Raw genomic sequence first — 19796 nt, forward strand, 5'->3', positions numbered from 1 at the left:
TTCTTCCCCCACGCCCCAAATGTTTCTGAAAGAGCAACGCAGCAGTCTTCAAACCTGATTTCCATCCAATGATGTAATAGATAGAACTAGATATTTCCTCAAACAATTTGCAACATCAAAGGAAGTTCTTACCTGTTTAGAACCTGAAAATTCCCTTTATCCTGGATTGTTCTGAGCTCCAAATTCTGCTGACTACGCTAATTGACAGATTTTAATGTTTAAATCCAAAGTTCTTTTGGAAGCCATGAATGAGGCATACAACTTGTTGCTTTGCAGTCATTTTATTAAAAGTTGATAGAACAGAAACACAAAATTGACAGGGTCTTACTACTTAAAGAGAGAAACCAAAGATGACATGTTGTACACCAAGGTAAGAAAAATTCCATTCAAATCTATAGATAACAATAAACCAATTGTAAAGTACTTAGTCAATATTTCAGTAAAAAAGTTAACCAATGAGAAAACGCTTAAAGTACAAAGATACGTCCAGATTTATATTTTGTATTGCCAGTACAGGCATATTAAACTGTGATGTATACAAAGGCTACTTAAAATACTATTGTTCAGCTGTATGGAAAATGACAATTACAATTAGATCCAAGTCTCTCAGTACCTACACACTCAATTTGCAGTGATGGTACATTCTGAATATAATTTCTGGGTAAATGTGTCACAATCCAGTCAATATTTTTAGAACTCAGTAGCCAGTTTAACACAGCAAGCTCTCACAAGCATTATTTTTTTCCTGTCAAACAGCTACCAAATGTTGCTACTGTCATTCATTGCCACCCCCACTGCTGTTTCTCTGCTCATTATCTGCTCTTACCCCTACCTTTGTGCAGAGCACCAAACTGTGCCCTATGCTGACCCATCTATGATTTCTCAACCAGCTCCATTGAACATCCAACTAATGTTTCTCTATTTTTTTTAAAGACTTGAAGACAATGGTGTATTGTAGCTCCAAGCTCTGTGAGTCACAGCTCTTTAGAAGCAGTGAAATGACCCATAATGTTGAAATGAACAGGGAATGAGGTGGTTAACTACCAGTGTCAGTCTTTATCAGCCCAGAGATTTGAGGGATGAAGAACAAGTCAGACACCAGAGCATTCAGCTCCTCGTCATCCCGTTGTCTTCAGTCTGCAGAAAGTCATGCAAGAAATTCAAGGGAAACAACTTCACCATTGTGGTGACTGTTTGGAATAATTGCAGAGTTCAACACCTACAGTCACGTTTGAACTTGCCTCTGTATTCAACACTGATGGTTAAATATACAGCATGCAGCCTATTTAAACATGTTCACCAGTGTGAACTCGGTAGTGTGCCAGAAGGATGGAATACTGAGTGAATCCCTTACCACATTGAGAACAGGTGAACGGTCTCTCTCCAGTGTGAAATCGCTGATGCAACTTCAGTAGATATGGTTGAGAGAATCCCTTCCCGCAGTCTGAGCACATGAATGGTTTCTCCCCAGTGTGAATTCGCTGATGTCTCTGTAGATCAGATGACCGAGTGAATTCCTTCCCACAGTCTGAGCAGGCAAATGGCCTCTCCCCAGTGTGAACCCGGTAATGTACCTTCAGTTGAAAAGGCCGAGTGAATCTCTTCCCACATTCTGAGCAGGGGAATGGTTTCCCTTCAGTGTGAACTAACTGGTGTGCCAGTAGGTGATATGATCGAGTGAATCCCTTCCCACAGTCTGAACAGGTGAATGGCCTCTCCCCAGTGCGAATTTGCTGATGGACCTTCAGTTGACATGACTGAGAGAAACCCTTCCCACAGTCTGGGCAGGTGAGTGGCCTCTCCCCAGTGTGAAATCGCTTACGTACCTTCAGTTGAGATGACCGAGTGAATCCCATCCCCAGAGTCTCAGCAGGTGAGCAGTCTCTCCCCGGTGTGAATGCACTGTAATCCCTTCAGTTGAGATGACAGAGCAAATTCCTTCCCACAGTCTGAGTAGATGAATGGCCTCTCCCCAATATGAAGTGATTGGTGTGTCTGGATGTTGCTTAACTGAGTGAATCTCCTCCCACACCGAGAAAAGTTGAATGGTCTCTCTCCCTTGTGAACTCACTGGGTGCGTTTTCGGTCGGCTGAGTGAGTGAATATCTTCCTAGACATGCAACAGGCCTCTCACTGATCAGAATTTTCTGAGATATATTTAACTTGAATGGCAGAAAGAACCCTCTCACTATGGTGTGAACTTGCTGATGTATCTTCAGGATGGATAATCGTTCGACACACAGCAGGTGTATGGCATGTCTCACCAGTAAACTCACTGTGTATCAGCAGGTTGGCTGAGTGAGTGCCCACCCTCACACAAATAGAGCTGATGAATTAAATCTCCCTGTTAGCAATTCATTAAACCAGATGTCAAATATAGTGAATCCCTCACAGAGTCAATACAGTTCAAGAACTTATCTCTAGTGAACAAATGGTGTTTTCTCAGCACCCTGGTTCCAGTAGATTTCACTGAGTTACAACAAAAAAACATTTCAGAGACAAAGAACATTCTCAGCCAGGATGAGATATTGCTTCATCTCCAAGAATCAACAACAGATATATTGGTGTTACAAAGGAAATATCTGGTCACTCCTTAAATATCGGATAGAGACAGCAAAACTGATGCTTTGTTGTGTTTGAGATTCCAGTACACAAATTCTTTGCCGTTTCAAACCTGTAAAAAGATTTACAAAAGACATGAATGGGTGAAGGACATTTCAGGTGAGCTGCTGATCAGACTTGCACAACAAGTGGAGGAATTTTAGTCCATTCCTCCATACAAAACTTTTCAGTTCATCAATGTTTCTGGGATACCTTTCATGACACAGCCCTCTTCAGGTCATGCCACAGCATCTCAATTGGATTAAGGTCTGGACTCTGACTTAGCCATTCAAGAACATGAATTATCTTTTTAAGCCATTCTGTTGTTGATTTACTCTTGTATTTTGGATCATTGTCTTGTTGCATTATCCAACTTCTATTAATCTTCAGGTGAAAGACCGCTACCCTGAAATTCTCCTGTAAAATCCAGTTAAGATGGTGAATCACTAAAAATACCTTGTCTCTGGTAAATTACATTAAATTATGGCTGTAAACAGCAAAGGGGGCAAGGCAAGTTCAGAGGATGAGCCAAGATGGTTTATTGCACGATTGTTGCAACTGGAGTTCCAATGCCCTCACAGCGGCCCAGGAGCAAGATTGGATCGCTCTAGGCGCCGAAAGGAGAAGTCGGGGCCCGGTCAGAGAAGTTCTGAAGCACATTCAACTGGCCTGGATGTGAGGTTGGATCGCCCTGGGTGCCAAGCTGATTTGAAGAGCTTAAGAGTGGCTTCAGGCTGGACAACGGAATCTGAGCCTGGAGCAAGTCTCTGGGCAGCGTGGTCTGGGCCCAGTGCGAGGTGTGTTTCCGTTTAGATAATTTAAGTGCCAGCCCAGATTGGAAGTGAGCCAATTTCACTCACTCTCCACAATGTTGGCTCCTCTCTCTAGGGTGCAGAGCCTTTCGCTGTTGGGTCAGTTTAAACACTGGCCTAGATAGACTGAAAAGACAGGATGTCAGGCAGGACGAGAGCAGATTTCACTCATTCTCTGCTATGGAAATCTTCCTGGTGCTGAGGCTATGAAGACAGCCCCAGCTGCTATGCTCAGTGCCCGCTAATACGATGAACTGATTAGCGAGGCTTTGGCCTACTCTGGGGTTCAGACACCAGGACTGAATTTTGGTTTGTAATGCTGTGGTTTGCTTCAGTTGTTCACATGATTTGTACTTTTTGTCTTTCTCTTGCACTGAGTCTTGAGTGTGAGGGCAGTTTGCTGTTCTCAGTGTCGGATGTGGGAGGCCCTGGAGTCTCCAAGCCTCCCGGACGTCTACATCTGCGCCAAGTGCATCGAGATGCAGCTCCTAAGGGACCATGTTACGGAACTGGAGCTGCAGCTCGATGACCTTTGTCTGGTCAGGGAGAGTGAGGAGTTGATAGAGAGGAGTTGCAGGCAGGTGGTCACACCGGGGCCACGGGAGGCAGACAAGTGGGTCACGGTTAGGAGGGGGAAGGGGAAGAGTCAGGTAATAGAGAGTACCCCGGTGGCTGTGCCCCTTAACAATAGGTACACCTGTTTGAGTACTGTTGTGGGGGACAGCGACAGTGGCCGTGCCTCTGGCACAGAGTCTGGCCCTGTAGCTCAGAAGGGTAGGGCAAGGAAGAGGAGGGCAGTTGTGATAGGGAACTCGATAGTAAGGGGGTCAGATAGGCGATTCTGTGGACGCAGTCCAGAGACCCGGATGGTAGTTTGCCTCCCTGGTGCCAGAGTCCGGGATATTTCTGATCGTGTCCAAGATATCCTGAAGTGGGAGGGTGAGGAGCCAGAGGTCGTGGTACATATGGGTACCAATGACATAGGTAGGAAAAGGGATGAGGTCCTGAAAGGAGAATATAGGGAGCTAGGAAAGGAGTTGAGAAAAAGGACCACAAAGGTAGTAATCTCGGGATTACTGCCTGTGCCACGCGACAGTGAGAGTAGGAATGCGATGAGGTGGAGGATAAATGCGTGGCTGAGGGATTGGAGCAGGGGGCAGGGATTCAAGTTTTTGGATCATTGGGACCTCTTTTGGCGCAGGCGTGACCTGTACAAAAAGGATGGGTTACACTTGAATCCTAGGGGGACCAATATCCTGGCAGGGAGATTAGCGAGGGCTACTGAGGTGACTTTAAACTAGAATGGTTGGGGGGTGGGAATCAAATTAAAGAGGCTAGGCGAGAGGAGGTTAGTTCACAACAGGGGGATGGGAACCAGTGCAGAGAGACAGAGGGGTGTAAAGTGAGAGTAGAAGCAAAAAGTACTAAGGAGAAAAGTAAAAGTGGCAGGCCGACAAATCCAGGGCAAGCATTAAAAAGGGCCACTTTTCAACATAATTGTATAAGAGCTAAGAGAGTTGTAAAAGAGCGCCTGAAGGCTTTGTGTGTCAATGCAAGGAGCATTCGTAATAAGGTGGATGAATTGAAAGTGCAGATTGTTATTAATGAATATGATATAGTTGGGATCACAGTGACATGGCTCCAGGGTGACCAAGGATGGGAGCTCAACGTTCAGGGATATTCAACATTCAGGAGGGATAGACATGAAGGAAGGGGAGGTGGGGTAGCGTTGCTGGTTAAAGAAGAGATTAACGCAATAGAAAGGAAGGACATAAGCCGGAAAGATGTGGAATCGATATGGGTAGAGCTGCGTAACACTAAGGGGCAGAAGACGCTGGTGGGAGTTGTGTACAGGCCACCTAACAGTAGTAGTGAGGTCGGAGATGGTATTAAACAGGAAATTAGAAATGTGTGCAATAAAGGAACAGCAGTTATAATGGGTGACTTCAATCTACATGTAGATTGGGTGAACCAAATTGGTAAAGGTGCTGAGGAAGAGGATTTCTTGGAATGTATGCGGGATGGTTTTTTGAACCAACATGTCAAGGAACCAACTAGAGAGCAGGCTATTCTGGACTGGGTTTTGAGCAATGAGGAAGGGTTAATTAGCAATCTTGTCGTGAGAGGCCCCTTGGGTAAGAGTGACCATAATATGGTGGAATTCTTCATTAAGATGGAGAGTGACATAGTTAATTCTGAAACAAAGGTTCTGAACTTAAAGAGGGGTAACTTTTAAGGTATGAGACGTGAATTAGCTAAGATAGACTGGCAAATGACACTTAAAGGATTGACGGTGGATATGCAATGGCAAGCATTTAAAGGTTGCACGGATGAACTACAACAATTGTTCATCCCAGTTTGGCAAAAGAATAAATCAAGGAAGGTAGTGCACCCGTGGCTGACAAGAGAAATTAGGGACAGTATCAATTCCAAAGAAGAAGCATACAAATTAGCCAGAGAAAGTGGCTCACCTGAGGACTGGGAGAAATTCAGAGTTCAGCAGAGGAGGACAAAGGGCTTAATTAGGAAGGGGAAAAAAGATTATGAGAGAAAACTGGCAGGGAACATAAAAACTGACTGTAAAAGCTTTTATAGATATGTGAAAAGGAAAAGACTGGTAAAGACAAATGTAGGTCCCCTACAGACAGAAACAGGTGAATTGATTATGGGGAGCAAGGACATAGCAGACCAATTGAATAATTACTTTGGTTCTGTCTTCACTAAGGAGGACATAAATAATCTTCCAGAAATAGTAGGGGACAGAGGGTCCAGTGAGATGGAGGAACTGAGCGAAATACATGTTAGTAGGGAAGTGGTGTTAGGTAAATTGAAGGGATTGAAGGCAGATAAATCCCCAGGGCCAGATGGTCTGCATCCTAGAGTGCTTAAAGAAGTAGCCCAAGAAATAGTGGATGCATTAGTGATAATTTTTCAAAACTCGTTAGATTCTGGACTAGTTCCTGAGGATTGGAGGGTGGCTAATGTAACCCCACTTTTTAAAAAAAGGGAGAGAAACCGGGGAATTATAGACCGGTTAGCCTAACGTCAGTGGTGGGGAAACTGCTGGAGTCAGTTATCAAAGATGTGATAACAGCACATTTGGAAAGCGGTGAAATCATCGGACAAAGTCAGCATTGATTTGTGAAAGGAAAATCATGTCTGACGAATCTCATAGAATTTTTTGAGGATGTAACTAGTAGAGTGGATAGGGGAGAGCCAGTGGATGTGGTATATTTGGATTTTTAAAAGGCTTTTGACAAGGTCCCACACAGGAGATTAGTGTGCAAACTTAAAGCATACGGTATTGAGGGTAAGGTATTGATGTGGATGGAGAATTGGTTAGCAGACAGGAAGCAAAGAGTGGGAATAAACGGGACCTTTTCAGAATGGCAGGCGGTGACTAGTGGGGTACCGCAAGGCTCAGTGCTGGGACCCCAGTTGTTTACAATATATATTAATGACTTGGATGGGGGAATTAAATGCAGCATCTCCAAGTTTGCGGATGACACGAAGCTGGGTGGCAGTGTTAGCTGTGAGGAGGATGCTAAGAGGATGCAGGGTGACTTGGATAGGTTGGGTGAGTGGGCAAATTCATGGCAGATGCAATTTAATGTGGATAAATGTGAAGTTATCCACTTTGGTGGCAAAAATAGGAAAACAATTATCTGAATGGTGGCCGATTAGGAAAAGGGGAGGTGCAACGAGACCTGGGTGTCATTATACACTAGTCATTGAAAGTGGGCATGCAAGTACAGCAGGCAGTGAAAAAGGCGAATGGTATGCTGGCATTTATAGCGAGAGGATTCGACTACAGGAGCAGGGAGGTACTACTGCAGTTGTACAAGGCCTTGGTGAGACCACACCTGGAGTATTGTGTGCAGTTTTGGTCCCCTAATCTGAGGAAAGACATCCTTACCATAGAGGGAGTACAAAGAAGGTTCACCAGTTGATTCCTGGGATGGCAGGACTTTCATATGAAGAAAGACTGGATGAACTGGGCTTGTATTCGTTGGAATTTAGAAGATTGAGGGGGGATCTGATTGAAACGTATAAAATCCTAAAGGGATTGGACAGGCTAGATGCAGGAAGATTGTTCCCAATGTTGGGGAAGTCCAGAACGAGGGGTCACAGTTTGAGGATAAAGGGGAAGCCTTTTAGGACCGAGATTAGGAAAAACTTCTTCACACAGAGAGAGGTGAATCTGTGGAATTCTCTGCCACAGGAAACAGTTGAGGCCAGTTCATTGGCTATATTTAAGAGGGAGTTAGATATGGCCCTTGTGGCTACGGGGATCAGGGGGTATGGAGGGAGGGCTGGTGCAGGGTTCTGAGTTGGATGATCAGCCATGATCATAATAAATGGCGGTGCAGGCTCGAAGGGCCGAATGGCCTACTCCTGCACCTATTTTCTATGTTTCTATGTTTTATTTTTATTCTTATTTTTTTTTATTGTTTTCTTTCAGGTTTCTTGCTTTGTGACCACCTGTGAGCAAGCAAATCAAGGCTGTATAATGTATACATTTGTGGTAATAAATGAATCTTGAAACAATTTTAAATTCATTGTTCCCTCAACAATTGCAAACTGTCTAGGCACTGAGGCAGCAAAGTAGCCCCAAACCATGATGCTCCTTCCACTATTCACAGCTGGGATGAGATTCTGGTGTTGGTGTGCAGTGCCCTATTTCCTCCAAACAAAGCAGTGTGCATTTCTGCCAAAAAATTCAACTTCTGTCTCGTGTTCAGAGAACATTGTCCCAGAGGCGCTGTAGAACATCCAGGTGGTCTTTTGCAATCATGAGACATTCAACAATTTTGTTTTGGGAGAGCAGTGGTTTCCTCTGTGGTGTCCTTCCATGAACACCATTCTTGTTTTTAAAAACGCGAACACGAGGAAATCTGCAGATGCTGGAATTTCAAGCAACACACATAAAAGTTGTTGGTGAACACAGCAGGCCAGGCAGCATCTCTAGGAAGAGGTACAGTCAACGTTTCCGGCCAAGACCCTTAGTCAGGACTAACTGAAAGAAGAGCTAGTAAGAGATTTGGAAGTGGGAGGGGGAGATCTGAAATGATAGGAGAAGACAGGAGGGGGAGGGATGAAGCCAAGAGCTGGACAGTTGATTGGCAAAAGGGATATCAGAGGATCATGGGACGGGAAGCCTAGGGAGAAAGAAAGGGGGATGGGGGGGAGCCTAGAGGATGGGCAAGGAGTCATAGTGAGAGGGACAGAGGGAGAAAAAGAATATATATATAAAATAATTAATAAATAACGGATGGGGTATGAGGGGGAGGTGGGGCATTAACGGAAGTTAGAGAAGTCAATGTTCATGCCACACCCAGACGGAATACAAGGTGTTGTTCCTCCAACCAGAGTGTGGCTTCATTCTTGTTTAGTGTTTTTCTTATGGTGGACACTAACAATTGAACAGAGACTTTAGCAAGTTCTAGAGATAGCTGCTGATCTTTTGCTGTTACCTTTTGCAGTTCTTTTTCACTTCCTTTAGCATTGCATGTTGTGCTCTTGGTGTGATCTTTGCAGGATACCCACTCCTCCGGAGAGTAGCAACAGTACTGAGTTTCCGCCATTTGCAGACAATGGTGGACTGATGAACACTCAAGTCTTTAGAAATGCTATTGTAGCCTCTTCCAGCTGCATGCATCTCTACAATTCTTCTAAGGTCTTCTGAAAGTTGTTTTGATCGAGGTATGGTGCACGTAACAGATCTTTGTGTATTTTGTTTTTATAGGACAGGACACTTCTACAATCTAAACCTCCAATCTCATCTCATTGATTAAAGCACTTGACTCCAAGTAGCTTTTGTGGAAAGCATTACCCCAGGTTCACATACTTCTCCTAACAAATATATGTAATATTGGATCATTTTTCTCAGTAAATAAATGAACAAGCATAACGTTTTGGGGTTACTTAATTAATTGGATTCTCTATCTAGCTTTAGGACGCATGAAGATCTGATCACATTTTAGGTCATATTTATGCAGAAATAGAAGAAATTCTACAGGGTTCACAAACTTCCTAGCACCACTGTACAAAGATCCCTGCAGCATCCGATGACCCTGTGATCTGTCTTGGAGGCGAACATCTGACTGTCTTTCAAGAGGGTGAACCCTCACAAGGCAGCAGGGCCCAATGAAGTATACGGTTAGGCTCTGAAAACCTGTGCCAGCCAGCTAGGAGTAGTCAAAGACATTTTCAATCTCTCGCTGCTACAGTCAGAAGTTCCCACCTGCTTCAAAAAGGCAACACTTACACCAGTGCCCAAGAGCAGTGTGAGCTGCCTCAACAACTATTGTCCAGTGGCACTCAAATCCAGTGACGTAATGCTTTGAGAAGTTGATCATGGATAAGAATCAACTCTTGCCTCAGAAAGCACCTGGACCCATTATCATTTGCCTATCACCTCAATAGGTCTGCAGCAGACCTCAATAGCTCTTCATGAAGCCTTGGCTCACCCAGACAATGCAATACCCATGTCAGAATGCAGTTTATTGACTGTAGCTCAGCATTTAACACCACCATTCCTACAGTCCTGATTGAAAAGCCACAGAACCTAGGCATCTGTACCTTCTTCTGCAACTGGATCCTCAATTTCCTAACCGGGAGACCACAATCTGTGCAGATTGGAAATTACATCCTCACCTCACTGACAAGTGACAATGGTGTTTCACAGGGATGTGTGCTTAGCCTAGTGCTCCACTCTCCCTACACCCATGACTGTGTGGCTAGGCATAGCTTAAATGCCATCTATAAATTTGCTGAAGATAGAATTTCAGATGGTGAGGAAAGGGCATACAGGAGCAAGAGATACCAGCTAGTTGAGTGGTGTCACAGCAATAAGCTTGCACTCAGCATCAGGAAGACCAAAGAGCTGTTTGTGGACTTGAGGAAGGGTAAAACAAGAGAATACAAACTAAACCTCAGAGGGATCAGAAGTGAGCAATTTCAAGTCCCTGGGTGTCAATATTTCTGAGGAGCTATGGGATATGTTGCTATAAAGGAGGCAAGACAGCAGCAACATTTCATGAGGAGTTTGAGACAATCTGCTTTGTCAACTAAAACACTGAAAAACTTCTACAAATGCACCATGTAGAGCATTCTGACTGTGCCACTGTCTTGTATTGGGGGCGGGGGGGGGAGAAGAGGGGGCTACTACCCAAGATTTAATGGATATATATACATACATACACACACACAGAATGCAACTCAGCCTTTTCCTCTATATTTATCACATATTTCATTGTACTGCTGCTGTAAAATTAACAAATTTCACAACACATGCCAATGATATTAAATCTGATTCTGATATTGGCACCCTTATCTTTATATTTCCTCTTTTCTCCCATTATAGCATTTTTTGCTGCTTTTGAAAGCTTTCCAATCCTTTAACTTCCCACTAATTTCAGCTGTTATCCCATAGAATCAGAAATCTACAGCACATTACAAGCCCTTCAGCCCACAATGCTGTGCTGACCATGTAACCTACTCTAGAAACTGCCTAGAATTACCCTACTGCATAGCTCTATGTACCTATTTAAGAAGACCCCACTTTATCTGCCTCTACTACTGTTGCTGACATTCCCCTTGTATCTACTTTCAAGCACCTTAAAACTATACCCCCTCGTGTTAGCTATTTTAGCTGGGAAAACCCTCTGGCTATCCACACAATCAAAGTCTCTCATCATCTTATATGCCTCTATCAGATCACCTCATCCTCCATCGCTTCAAGGAGAAAAGGCCAAGGGAACAAAGTACACGCACACACCCACACAACCAAGGGAAAAGTCAATACTATACCCGACACCCTTGACTCTGTGCGGGCACGGCTCTTAAGACATTAGGGACGATACCCACAGCCCTAACCCTATTCAATGCACAACTCACCAACGGCAGGGCGGTCCCTCAGAGTTAGCAAAAAAGAGAAAGGGTCAAGCACACGTGGCTTCCTTTATAGTGCAACAGGAATGATGAATCCAGTCCAGGTGATTCACGGAGAAGCCAATAGCTCGCTGATTACCAAGGCCAATTGCCCGAGGTCAAGTACAAGGCTAATTAAAGGGGTCAATGGTTAGGTGTGCATTGATGGACGAGGAGGGGCCAAACCTTGATTGGCAGGTGGCGTCTTTCGACCAGGTAAATGGGCAGTGCTGTCATGACAGTCACGACCCCTCCAATACACTGTTCTTCTGTTTTAATGTTGTCATTGACTTCTCTTGTCAGTCACGGTTGCCTAATTCTCCCCCTGGGATGTATCTACACCACATTTTCCTTTTTACGTGTTTTTTCGATCTCCTGTTTTAAATTGCAGTTAACATCTGGGGTACCGCTTGGAGGCCTATAGACAATTCCCATCGGGATGCTTTTATCCTTGCAGCTTCTCAGCTTATCGATGAGGGGAACTCACCTGAATCTCTTGGTGAATCCAGCGACTGTTTTACTTGGGCAACAACGTACTCTCTCGTCTCGCTGGCCAGCTTCTCTCCGTCGTGGCGAGTGTCCGAACCTCACTTGCTGCTCGTACCTTTCGTACTCACACAGTCTCTTTCTCAAACGTGCACGGTATTCACTCACTCTCCGTTTAGACCTGACACTGTTCTCACCATCTGATGTTTGTCCTAATAAAGATAAACTAGGCGCACAACCCGATCCCAATGGTAGCTTCCGGTTCCGGGCCTCGCATTGCCTGCTGGGAATACAGCCACAATCATTGACTCTTATTACAGTATCTCATCTTCTCGTTATTTAGGTTCAAGAGGGTTGGGAGCTTCAGAAATCGCCGTCAGTGACCCGGCGATAAAATGGATTGAATTGACTTTATTACTTACATCCTTCACATACATGAGGAGTGAAAATCTTTACGTTACGTCTCCGTCTAAATGTGCAATTTATAGTAATTTGTACTAAATAGTATCAACGTGAATTAATCAGTCTGATGGCCTGGTGGAAGAAGCTGTCCCGGAGCCTGTTGGTCCTGGCTTTTATGCTGTGGTACCGTTTCCCGGAAGGAAGCAGCTGGAACAGTTTGTGGTTGGGGTGACTCGGGTCCCAAATGATCCTTCGGGCCCTTTTTACACACCTGTCTTTGTAAATGTCCTGAATAGTGGGAAGTTCACATCTACAGATGTGCTGGGCTGTCCGCACCACTCTCTGTAGAGTCCTGTGGTTGAGGGAAGTACAGTTCCCTTACCAGGCGGTGATGCAGCCAGTCAGGATGCTCTCAGTTATGCCCCTGCAGAAAGTCCTTAGGATTTGGGGACTCATGCCAAACTCCTTCAACCGTCTGAAATGAAAGAGGCGCTGCTGTGCTTTTTTCACCACACAGCTGGTGTGTACAGATCATGTGAGGTCCTCTGTGATGTTTATGCCAAGGAACTTAAAGCTGTTCACCCTCTCAACCCCAGATCCATTGATGTCAATATGGATTAGCCCACCTCCATTCCTCCTGTAATCCACAACCAGCCTCCTTTGTTTTTGCAACATTGAGGGAGAGGTTTTCTTGACACCACTGTGTCAGGGTGATGATAAATGCACAGGCGTCAGGGTCACTGATGGGCCTGAATATCGTGTATGTGCTCAGTGGAGAAACAGCAGGGAGTAGAAGTGGGGACTTCATCAGTACCGAAGTCCTCACCCCAACTAAGGGACAAATGCTGTGAGCTCAACCCAGACCCACCGTGGCCTCCCAAACCCGGGATAATCCCAATCCTCCCCATCTATCTCGGGCCCTGAGAAGCTTTCTGCTGATGAGTGAAGACGCTGGTGCCATTTCTGTGGCGCATGTGCATCCCTGAAACCATAATGGATAGACAGCTCTATTGTTCGTGGGGGTTTCTGGGTATAGAGGCAGCCACGGGTGTGACACTTCCATGACATTGTCCACCGGTCTGTAAGCAAAGGTCTGATGGACCTCCCAGATACTGCCGAGCTCTAGCTATCTAAATCCAAGGATTGGGAACACGGAACAAAAATATAGTTCCATGTTAATTAGTGCTGCATGAAAAAAGTATAACAAATCCTTCCTTCAAGATTCAAAGTACATTTATTGTCAAAGAATATATAAATTATGCAACCTTGAGATTTGTTTGCTTACAGGCAGTCACAAAGCAAGAAACCCGAAAGAACCAATTTAGAAAAAATAAAAGTCCAACACTCGATGCACAAGGGAAAGTGGGGGGGAAGCACAGATCATGCACACAATTGAGGCAAACAAAAAATTGAGTCTTCAGATCTGAACCCTGGAGTAGGCCCAAAGCCTTGCCTGTTGGTTCAGCTTCAGTTCTTGGGAAAACCACCTTTGTTCCATCTCCTCTTGTTCTGGATCATCTACCCGCATTATTCCTCATTCTCTCTGGGTACATTATGATATCAAGTACCTTCGTCCTAGGCAGCAAGTAACCTGTAGCTCTGACATCACAAAAGTGCCTAACTCAAATGATGCTGCCCTCCCATTGGAACTGCCATTGATAGTTCAACACTGTCAATCACTTGGGGGAGGTCAGAGTAGTTAGAACATCTCAGGGAGCAGCCGTGTGATACCATGCACTCTTTGCAGTGAGTTGTGGTGCAGCCGCCAATTGGAGATTGGAAGAAGTGTAAGAAGACACAGCTAACTCAGGGTTGCCGATTGAGTAGAAAAGGCATCAACTCATGTCAGTTTGATGTTTTGAGCAGCGGACAATCAGCATGCATGACTGATTGGCAAGAACAAATTAAAGTAAGGCAGGGGCAAGTAAAACAGCAATTGTCAGAGTTAGAGGCCTTAGCTCTTTAAGGCTTCAACGAGGAGAGGTTTCAGTCAGAGAAGCCAACAAAAAGTGTGGGTAGAGTTTTTTTTCCTGCCACAGTTTATCTTTTATATTTGCTTAGTAGTGATGCTAGGCAGGAGAGTGGAATGTTCCACTTGTGAGATGTGGGAAGGCAGGGAGACCTCTAGCCTACAGCTGCAAGAAGTGTAACCAGCTGCAGCTTCTAACAATCCGCGTTAAGGAGTTGAAGCTGGAACCGGATGAACTCTGGATCATTTGGGAAGTTGAAGGGGTAATAGATATGATAGTGTAGAGGTTCACACCATGCTTAACAACATGGCAGCTAAGATCAGGGTTCAATTCCCCCTGCTTTCTGTAACAAATCACTACTGTTGGTGTTGGACTCTGCAAGTAACGTTGCTGTTCAGCAAACCCAGTTCTGTACTCTGATCACTGGGCATGGGAGGAGTTTCTTCTGCTGATGTTCACTTGTAATGGGACTGGAGTTTAATATTCTGGATCTGTGACTAATAATTTTTAAACTCTGCATCAGGAACGAATGACACTATTAGTTAACTACCCTATTCCTGCTCATTTCAATGTTATGGCCCTTTTCTATTCTTCTAAAGGGCTGTGTTCCACACTGCTGTGCTGCTAAACTACAACACTGTCCTCCAAAGTCTGAAAGCAGAATGGGGAACCATAAGTTGGATGTTCAGTGGTGCAGGGCTAGAAACCAGAGGTGAGTCAGTACAGGGCAGAGTTTTGGGCTCTGGACAGTGGTAGGGGCTAAGAGCTCATGACAAAGAGTAGGGAAACAGCAAATGGGGGGAGAAACAATGAATGACATAGTATCAACATTTGGAATCTGATTATCCATGTTCTGGCTTCTTCCCCCTTCCTTCCCAGTCCTGATGAAGGGTCTCAACTCAAAGCATCAACCATTTATTCCCCTCCATAGATGTTGCCTGACCTGCTGAGGTCTGACATTTTGTGTGTGTTGCTCTGGATTTGCAGCATCTGCAGAATCTCGTGTTTATGATTCTCCAAGTGTGGCTTCGCCAGTGCCCTAAACAACTGCACTATAACTACCAAACCTTTGTACTCAATGCCCTGATTTATGCAGGTGAGTGTGCCAAAAGCCTTCTCTAGCACCCTGTCAACCTTTGACTCTTGTTTCAGTAAGCCATGCATGTGTACTCCAAGATTTCTCTGTCCTGCAGCACACCCCGAGGCCTTACCATTCATTATGAAAGTCCAACCCAAATTTGACTTTCCAAAATGCAACATCCCAGACTTATCTGAAGTAAACTCTGCTTGCCATTCCTCAGCCTATGTACTCAGCTGACCAAGATTGCTCTGTAATTTTTGATAACCTTTTTCACTGGCCACTATGCCACCCATTTCAGTGTCATCTGCAAATTTACTAACCTTGCCCTGTACGTTCTCATCCAAATCACTGATATTGATGACAAACAATAATGCATTCTGCACCAATTTCCATGGCACAGCGCTAGTTACAGGTCTCCAGTCAGAGAAATAACCTTCCAACTTGAACACCTGCTTTTCACCATCAAGCCAATTGACTAACAGATTAGTCAGCTATCCCCGGATTCCTTGTGATCTGGACTTCCAGAGCAGTCTACCAAAGATCAAAGAACATTTATTATCAAAGTATGTATACTATATACAACCTTGAGATTCGTCTCCTTACAGCCAGCTACAAAACAAAGAAACCCAATAGAACCCAGTAAAAAAAATCAAACACCCAACGTGCAGAAACAAATCTCACAAACAATAACAGTAAGCAAATAACATTCATAACTGAAGTTCACGAAAGTGAGTCCACAGACGTGAAGCCAGCAAGTGATTTAGGAGCCTGTCATTTGCAGACCACAGCCTCCGTTCAGCACAGAGACAAGCAGACCTCACGGAGCAGTGAGCCAAACACTGGCCTGTCCATCGCCTCCACCTCTGACACCCCAACCTTTTCAATCGGGCCTGGTGCTTAAATCATCCAAACATCAACTGTTCCTTGCTCGATTCAGTCCGTACACAACCTTTTCCATTTGGCCCAGTGCTTAAATCAATCAAACTGGGGCTCTTCCCTTGCTCTCAGGCCCGGAATCCGTCTCGACTCTGACAGTGCAGAATACCCCGTGGCTGTACCCCTCAATACGAAATATAATGGATACTGGTGTGGGGAATGACGCACCGGGGGAAGCCATAGCAACCAGGTCTCTGGTACCGTCTGGCTCTGTGGCTCAGAGGGAATTAGGGAGAAGAGGGGTGCAGTAGTGATAGGGAATTCCATGATTAGAGGAGCAGAAAGCAGATTCTGTGGCATGAAAGAGGCACCCAGATGGTATGTTGCCTCCCTGGTGCCAGTGTCAGGGACATCTCGGATGGGGTTCACAGCGTTCTAAAGAAAGAGGGTGAGCAGCCAGAAGTCTTGGTACATATTGGCATCAATGGCATAGGTATCCATTCCAGAGGGCAGAGCTTAGGATGATGGCGCCTAACGACGACTCTTTTGCTTGCATCTTTGGAAACAGCTCTATTTCTATCTTTAATATCTCTCTTTCTTTTCCTTTTCAGGGTTCTTTTGAAGACCCTGACCTGAAGTTACACATTGACTTCGGTTCTTAGCGGGAATGGGACCCACTCTCAGGGATAAGAGATGAGTTCATTAGAGACAAGATTGTTCTTGGGCTACTACACACCAAACTGTCAGAGAGACTGTTGTTGAAGGCAAATCTTACATCGAGAAAGCTATTGCTATGGTCAGGCAGAGTGAGGGTGCTTGTCAGCAACAGGCAGATCTGAAGCATGACAATGATGTTGAGGTAAACGAGGTGCAGTCAGAAAAACTACAGAAAGAAATGACAGTGGAGCTCAGCTCAAACAAAACAGACAAGCGAAACAAAGAGCAGGTAAAATGTTCAAACGCAGGAGATGCGGCAAGTTTCCATTCCCCATCAAAGAGCTCTGTCCAGTGTAGCCCCCTGGTAAGCCTCAGGCTCGCTCAGCTCGCTTTCGTCTGGGGGGAGCAGCCTTCGGCCCCACCAAACTGGGTAATCAAGTTTGAGTGGATGCTGTGTGATGTACCCCACACCACCAAATAACAGACAATGCACCATATGTGATTGAATGATTACACTTTATAGATCTTACTAGAACTACGTAATTAATAGAGATAAAATATAAAAGGAAAGTATAAGGTGCCAAACTTATCAAAGTTCAACCACTTCGTACACACAGTTGCAGCTCAAGTAACGGAGTCCTCTTTCCACCATTCGATCCCTTCCGACCCCCTCGACCCACTGCCTGGGACCAACCACAGTGGTCGACCAGAGTGTGTCCAGTCCTCTTTGGTTCTCCTCCCCAAAACCCTGGGCCTCGGACTCCCACTCGGGGTCCGTCCCGTCGCCCAGCTTATAGCATCACGTCTCACTGTCCCCATCCGCCTTCTGCTCCAAAGACCGCAAAACACAATAGCTTACAGACACACAAAAAAGAATAACATCTATCCCAATTGGTTCATTGTTCCTCTTATCAATAATATAACCCAAACAAGCAGAGAGAGAGAGAGAGAACTCCTTACATCACAGTTATTATTACAGAAAAGCCGTTTTAATTATAACATAACCAAGAAGCCATTTTGTTAGCCTTCACAGTAACATAAAAGAAGAAACCCCTTTCACCAGCAAAATAAGTGAAAATCCACAAATGCAATAGAGTTGGCCATCAAAAAGCTAGTGTCACTCAAGAAACAGTTCTTCAGGAGGCCAAAGAAGACCATGATTCAGATAAAGAGAGAGCTTTCCTTGGGGCTCTAGATTCAAATAGATTAGGCTGATGGAACACACACCAATCCTCATAGAGGGATCAGAAGTGGAGTTAGTGAGCAGCTTCCTGGGTGTCAAGATCTCTGAGGATCTAACCTGGTCCCAACATACCAATGTAGTTATAAAGAAGGCAAGACAGTGGCTATACTTTATTAGGAGTCTGAAAAGATTTGGCATGTCAACAAGTACACTCAAAAACTTCTATAGTTGTACTATGGAGAGCATTCTGACAGGCTGCATCACCGTCTGGTATGGAGGAGCTACTGCACAGGACCGAAAGAAGCTGCAGAAGGTTGTAAATCTAGTCAGCTCCATCTTGGGCACTAGCCTACAAAGTACCCTGGTCATCGTGTGGATAATCAGAGGCTTTTTCCCAGGGCTAAAGTGGCTAGCATAAGAGAGCACAGTTTTAAGGTGCTTGGAAGTAGCTACAGAGGAGATGTCAGGGTTAAGTTTTTTACGCAGAGAGCGGTGAGTGCGTGGAATGGGCTGCCGGTGACGGTGGTGGAGGCAGATATGTAAGTGTCTTTTAAGAGACTCCTGGATAGGTACATGGAGCTTAGAAAAATAGAGGGCTATGGGTAACCCTAGGTAATTTCTAAGGTAAGGACATGTTTGGCTTGGCTTTGTGGGCCGAAGGGCCTCTATGTTTCTATCTTTAGGGAGCAGTATCTCAGAAAGGCAGTGTCCATTATTAAGGCCCTCAGTACCCAGGGCATGCCCTTTTCTCACTGTTACTACCAGGTAGGAGGTACAGAAGCCTGAAGGCACACACTTAGTGATTCAGGAACAGTTTCTTCCCCTCTGGCATCCAGTTCCTAAATGGATATTGAATCTTTGGACACTACCTCACTTTTTTAAAATATACAGTATTTCTGTTTTTGCATGTTTTTAAAAATCTATTCAATATACATAATTGATTTACTTGCAAACAACAGGAATTCTGCAGATGCTGGAAATTCAAGCAACATACATCAAAGTTGCTGGTGAACGCAGCAGGCCAGGCAGCATCTATAGGAAGAGGCGCAGTCGACGTTTCAGGCCGAGACCCTTCGTCAGGACTAACTGAAGGAAGAGTGAGTAAGGGATTTGAAAGCCCTTATTTGAAAGCTTTCAAATCCCTTACTCACTCTTCCTTCAGTTAGTCCTGACGAAGGGTCTCGGCCTGAAACGTCGACTGCGCCTCTTCCTATAGATGCTGCCTGGCCTGCTGCGTTCACCAGCAACTTTGATGTATGTTAATTGATTTACTTGTTTATTTATTATTATTTTTATTTATTGTTATTTTTTCTCTCCCTGCTAGATTATGTATTACATTGAACTGCTGCTGCTAACTTGATAAATTTCACGTCACATGCCGGTGATAACAAACCCGATTCTGAATTAGGGGATCGCTGCATTGAACACCTTTGCACCATCCTCCACAAGCGGGACTTCCCGGTGGCCAAGCATTTTAATTCCGATACCGACTCATGTTCAGACAAGTCAATCCACAGCCTCCTCTTGTGCCAAGACGAGGCCACACAGGGTGGAGGAGCAACACTTCATATTCTGTCTTGGTAGCCTCCACCCTGATGGCTTGAATATTGATTTCTCCTTCCGGAAAACAAATCCCACAGTCCTTCCTCTGTCCTGACGAAGGGTCTCGGCCTGAAACGTCGACTATACCTCTTCCTAGAGATGCTGCCTGACCTGCTGCGTTCACCAGCAACTTTGATGTGTTTTGCTTGAATTTCCAGCATCTGCAGAATTCCTCGTGTTTGCGTCCTTCCTCT

The 19796-nt window shown here is 44.8% G+C and overlaps 2 protein-coding genes across 4 annotated transcripts in view; one reads left to right on the forward strand and one right to left on the reverse strand.

Annotated features, from left to right (window-relative positions):
• Positions 1–19796, forward strand: part of LOC134338723 (zinc finger protein 850-like) — a 44470-nt gene that overhangs the window by 15414 nt on the left and 9260 nt on the right. Inside the window, exon 2 of the mRNA XM_063034765.1 lies at positions 16925–17106. Coding sequence (XP_062890835.1) covers positions 16925–17106 — 182 coding nt within the window. The remainder of the gene's footprint in view (positions 1–16924; positions 17107–19796) is intronic.
• Positions 1–19796, reverse strand: part of LOC134339033 (zinc finger protein 239-like) — a 27055-nt gene continuing 7259 nt past the window's right edge. Inside the window, exons 1-2 of one of the 3 annotated variants that reach the window (XM_063035296.1) lie at positions 11833–12091; positions 1–2674 (exon numbers count right to left, since the gene is read on the reverse strand). In XM_063035296.1, coding sequence (XP_062891366.1) covers positions 1287–1856 — 570 coding nt within the window. In that variant the 5' untranslated portion in view covers positions 1857–2674; positions 11833–12091 and the 3' untranslated portion in view covers positions 1–1286. The other 2 variants (XM_063035298.1, XM_063035297.1) reach the window with 2 other exon arrangements.

The sequence above is a fragment of the Mobula hypostoma genome, chromosome 28, assembly GCF_963921235.1.
Source record: "Mobula hypostoma chromosome 28, sMobHyp1.1, whole genome shotgun sequence".
NCBI lineage: Eukaryota > Metazoa > Chordata > Chondrichthyes > Myliobatiformes > Myliobatidae > Mobula > Mobula hypostoma.